The sequence below is a fragment of the Leptidea sinapis genome, chromosome 2 (assembly GCF_905404315.1).
Source record: "Leptidea sinapis chromosome 2, ilLepSina1.1, whole genome shotgun sequence".
Classification (NCBI taxonomy): Eukaryota; Metazoa; Arthropoda; class Insecta; order Lepidoptera; family Pieridae; genus Leptidea; species Leptidea sinapis.
This window is the reverse complement of record NC_066266.1, coordinates 3,729,539-3,734,930: the sequence shown is the minus strand read 5'-3', so window position 1 is coordinate 3,734,930 and position 5,392 is coordinate 3,729,539. Positions and strand designations below refer to the sequence as shown.

The following is a 5,392-nucleotide window of genomic DNA, read 5'->3' as shown; positions in this document are numbered from 1 at the left end:
ATTAACATTGTACACAAAAAATATCAAAATAACAGTGTTCATAAATGGTGCGTATTTTGGAGCAAGTTTGCGTGCATTGCCGAGTTGTTTGTCTATAGTTCCGACTGGCAATTTAGCGACAACTTCAATGTCTACAGAAATTAGTTCAAAACTTAACCACTGGGGTGTCATTTTTCTTGGCCACGTCAGTGTATAGTATGAATAATACTCGACGGGAGAAATCAACAGGTAACAATTAAATTGATTTGTTTAATTGCACACAGAACACAGTGAATATGGTGACTGACATTTTTTTGACGTCTGTGAAGCATTGCATATTATATCCGTAATTTTTACACCTATATCTCTAACACCTAAGACAATTTATACGTCTAGATGGAGCCTCTTACTGCTAGACTACCGATGAAAACAGGCCAGATTTATAACTTTAGAGTGCGTGACAAGCAACGTCTAACACTCGCGATTTGTATGTCACTTTGTGTTAGCGTGCGTCCATTGCTCAAAATAGAGGTTAACTGCCAACCTCAGTTTATTTCGACGTTTTCACAGCTATCACAATTATCTTGACGTATAAATGATCTGAGTTTTACGCAATCGACATGAAACAACAATAAAAAATACGCCATAATGTCCATTATGTAATTATAACATACTATCTTCATTCCAAATCATCAAACCTAAAAATGCCACAGTGGTCAAGAAATAAGTAGTCAATCAAGGTCTTGTTTTAATCAAATAAACTATATTTTTACGAATCAACCCAATATAAGCTTTACTGTACACTTAGGAGACGATTTTTGAGAATCGAACACTCAAACTCAAAGGCGATTCGTGGGAAGATCGGGAATAAGTGACGAGGCAAATCTTCACGATTATTATTGAATTATTTATTCTTGAATAGTCTGTGGCTCTTACCTACTGGCAACGGGACAAGTAGAAGTGGAGAAAAAGTGATACTTATTAAAAAAAGATAAACTGTCCCATTTAAAGGCTAATAATAATAATATTATCAGTGATTATTTTTAATTATGCGAGAAATAGTGCTGTGTGATAGTTAGGACTCTTTCACACCACGTTAAGGTGCTGTTGTCACTTTGCTGCTAAACATGAAAAAGGCCAATTTAGTTATTTAGGTATATTAAATCTCCTTCCAGAGTAAATGCTATTAACGAGCATGTTTCGTGCTGGAAGCGTGAGAGTTTAGTAAATTACTAAAGAACACCGTAAGAAGTCCGCGTCGATAGCGAAGGAAGAAATTGTCATCTACATCAATTTATTACCTGCACCTACAATTTTATGATCGTATGAAAGGGTTGATAGAATAAATCGTAGTGTCTAAGGTCCCTTAATTTCGACCATACGTCCCTAAATAAGTGTGTTCGAAACTCAAAAATCGCCTCCTTGCGCCAGGGTTCCTTTGACGTAGCCGCATGCATTTTTCCGAGAAATTCATGTTGAAACGTTACGTTTTTAACCAGCCTTACGGTGCGATTCGGATAAAAGTTATCATGCAATACTAGACACAGCACAACAATAACAAAAAAAACACATCATGTGTCATAGTCCTCGTCAAGCTGGAGATGGACACAAGTGAACGTCGTCTGTGTCGCCTGCGTCATAACCGGTTTCTCGATCTTCTTAACCTTTGAGTTCGAGTTCCGCCGACGGACCTTCCGATCAACTTTGACACCAACAGTATTTGCCACCCCACTGTCCAATATTTTAATCTCCGGCTTCAAACTCTTCACAACAGGTGTGAGCGGGGTTGTACTTAAATCTATTTCGAACAGTGGTTCTGGCTTTGGGTAATCGCGTAAAATGTGATCAATGGCTTCACTGGTCAGTCTGGGCAGATCTTCTGCGAGACTAGACGTCGAAGGCTGTGGGCTCGCGAATATCGGATTGACTGCTATAACACTTGTATGTGACATTTCATCTGGCAGGGTTTCTTGATAGAAATTTGCGGGTATTATTGGTTTGTCATTCTTTATTACTGTCAAGTCAATAGCCTGAGAAGTAACCGTCTCGATCTTGGGTTTGGCATCGGCGTCCACAGAAAGACATCTAACTTTGTTCAGAGGTACACATTGTTGTATTTTAACATCAGAACTGCTTGAGCTGTTCGAATCTTGTCTGACTACCCTCTGTTGACTTGAGACATCTGAAAACCTGTAAGAAGATTGTATTATTTTTATGTCACGGACTTATATCATACAGAATCTTCTGTAAAATCTCTGGCACGTCATAATTTATTTTGTTTTTAACTTCTTAATTTTTTTTAACGTTTCGCGCTTAATCTAAAGAACTTATCTAAAATAAAGATAGCCTTAGTTAATTACATAGACTTACAATATTATAAGGTATTCAAACAAAAGCGTATTGGAGAAATACAGTAACATAGAAATGGAAAGCGAATCTATGGTTACTGTAACTGTTACAAGATCTAGTCCAGAGACTGTTTCCAGATCGAAAACCGAATTATCCAACCAGAGTGGGATGTGTGGCGAGTGCCCCTTTCTCACCAATCAATCTGTGTGAAGTTGTCGGGTCCCTCAGGGTAGAAAAGGCTCCTAGTCCTATCGGAATCCCCATCGAGGCCTATAAGTTCCTTATAAAAATCATAAAATACTGCCTGCTCCTTGAGACCTACATCGACTGGGATTTTTTCGAAAAGATGGAAACTACAAAGCTTGGACCTGTTGGATAAAGGTAAATGTCCTGCATACACGCCTACAGCCTACGTGCCACTTTATATGCTAGACGTAGCAGGAACGGTCTTGGGGGACCTAGCTAGGAATCGGCTACGACTAAAACTACTTTAGGGGAGATCACGAAGGAGCCTTGTGGGCGAGCAGCCATGGCTCAGTTTTAGGACCGGAGCTTCGGATAATCTTTTACTATACGCTTGATCTTAAGCACGATGTGGGGTATTAATCCTCCCGAAGAGCTATAGAGAAGCTCAGGGATTGGCAAGCCTTGAGCCTGGTATCAAGTTAGCCGTATATAACAGGACATGGTGCATACAGCGGTGGTTTCCAGGGCCTCATCGTACTCTTGTTGTGGATCGACATTTAAGACATAGACAATCAGGGATCCCTGAAATATGTCGAGGTGTTGATCAACTCGAAATAAATATTTCGAGAACAGATCGTTAGTGGCCACAAAACCGGCCGCGACGGTAGCAAGTATCTCTCGGCAATTATATTATATTGGGAACAAGGAGCGGCCGCAGACGAGCTCACGTGATTGTCTCCAACTACATCATGCTCTACGAAGTGGAGATCAGGGTGGAGACAATCAGAGTAGTTAGAAATCAGCAGCGACTGGCAACAATACAAAGTAGGGGCGTACTGAGGATTACCTGCGCCTATCGCATGTTATCTGAGCCGTACAGGTCATTTCGGATACAATTGTAAACAACCTATTGGGTTTCACGTCTAGGCGTATCTGGCACGCTCGAAGAGCTGTCTACGGACCTTGGATAGGAAACCCATTCAAATACATAGGTAAGTACTTTCGTTAAGGTTACCTCATAGCTTAAAATAAAAATGCACCGTCTAGACTGAATGATACCCTAACTAGAAATTCTATACATAAAGTTATTTACAATGCAAATGAGGAAACTAGTTAGTATCATTATCAGCACCAAATTAACTCGACAAAGCAATCATTTTGTAATTTTTTATTAGAAGACAGCGTGTAGTTGCTCAATTCATAATAAATTTCAAGGTCATTATGAAATAGCAATAGTAGGAGTCCATGAGGAGGAGGAAGTGGTAAATGGTCACCATGCCCAAACTGTCTTCAAACACCGGAACAATCACAGGTACCAGGGCATCTGATGTGTACTCCGCATCCGAAAATAACAAGTCTTATATTAAATTTTAGGACATAGATGCAACATGATTAAAACACGGAACATACCTCGAGTTCGGCGAACTTTCACCGCTCTGCATCTCCTTCTCTTCTGCTGCGGTGACATCAGGTATATTCTTCACCTGATGAAAAATTTAAATCGGGACACTTAATAAACGAGCTGTCAGTCGGTCAGGGATTATCTCAACTGCCTGGGACGGGCTTATCGCTGTGTTTGCAAAGGTTCAGACAAAACATTCAGAGGTCCACAAAAAAATCCAGGGATGTAGGGACGACTTGACTGCAAATTAGTAATCTGAGAATAGTCTTTCATTTTCGCACATTTTCAAGTATAGGTAATACAATTGGTTGTGAGTTTCAAGTACCATTCGGTTGTGAACCCAAAATATTTGGCTTGATGAAGAATGGAATAACATCATGTTATTATATTTGACTTTCTTTGATACACAGACATATAACGTATGTGTCTTCTATCGCATTTATAACGGGGAGTGTTCCGTGTTTAGCTTGATTCCTGCCGCCGGATTCCACCTTCGCACGACAGGCCACAGATTAGAATATCATCCCCAACATGGATGTGTGGCGTTCCTCCACAGTGTGGTTTTCAAGGAAACTTCTTCCATGTACAAGAAAGCTGTGGAATGTGCTTCCTAGTGCGGTGTTTCCGGTACAATACGACATGGGTATGTTCAAAAAAAGCGCGTACACCTTCCTTAAAGGTCGGTAAAGCTCTATTGATTTCTCTGGTGTTGCAAGAGAATGTAGGCAGCGGCAATTACTTAACACCAGGTGACCCGTACAGTCGTTTGTCGTCCTTTTCCATTGAAAAAACATCTACTAAACCACTAGATAACACACACGCATTATCTGGCTGTTAGGTCGTCTATACTAACTCTATGGTAGATACTATCTCTTCTAACTAATCAGTGAAATTATTTAGAACTTACTAAGTCTCGTAGGAAATCAAATCTCGACTCGGCCAGTATACACTGCTTGATATGTGAAGGGCTGAGGGTCTTCGCGTTCCGCTGCATTGTGACCTGCATGGCCTTGTTGAGTAGGGACTCCACGAACAGCTCCAGCGTGCGAGGTGTTGTTTGAAGATAACAAGTCAAGGAATTGTTTTGTACAGACGAAATAAATCAATAGAAACCCATTGTAGACAAGCATTGGACACCGAAAACGAGATTAAGAACCTAATATCCGGACCACAAAGCCTTGCTCGGATTTTTAATAATGTTCTAAACTTGAACAAAAAAAACTATAAGGGCATCTGGTCCGTGTCCGATCTGAGCTATTATAGTCTTGTATATAGTGGCGAATTTTACCTTTGTATTTTAATGCTATTGTAGCTGTTTCTCATTAAAAGACGGAAAAAACTACATTTTTTAAAATTTTAATAAAATTCAAATAATTTTATTCAAAATAGGATGTGACATAACTTATTGAAAACAAAAACTACCACCCAAAATGAATGCCTCAGACCTGAGAAGAACAGGCGATCAAACTCAGCGGG

General features: G+C 39.9%; 1 protein-coding gene across 1 annotated transcript; it reads right to left on the bottom strand.

Annotated features, from left to right (window-relative positions):
• Positions 1-625: 625 nt before the first annotated feature.
• On the bottom strand, positions 626-4,991 carry LOC126973033 (dr1-associated corepressor; the record flags this gene model as incomplete). The annotated part of the gene is made up of 3 exons (XM_050820164.1): positions 626-2,169; positions 3,925-3,998; positions 4,824-4,991. Coding segments are annotated over 3 exons (861 nt in total), but the record flags the coding sequence as incomplete, so codon positions are not given.
• Between the last annotated feature and the right edge of the window lie 401 nt (positions 4,992-5,392).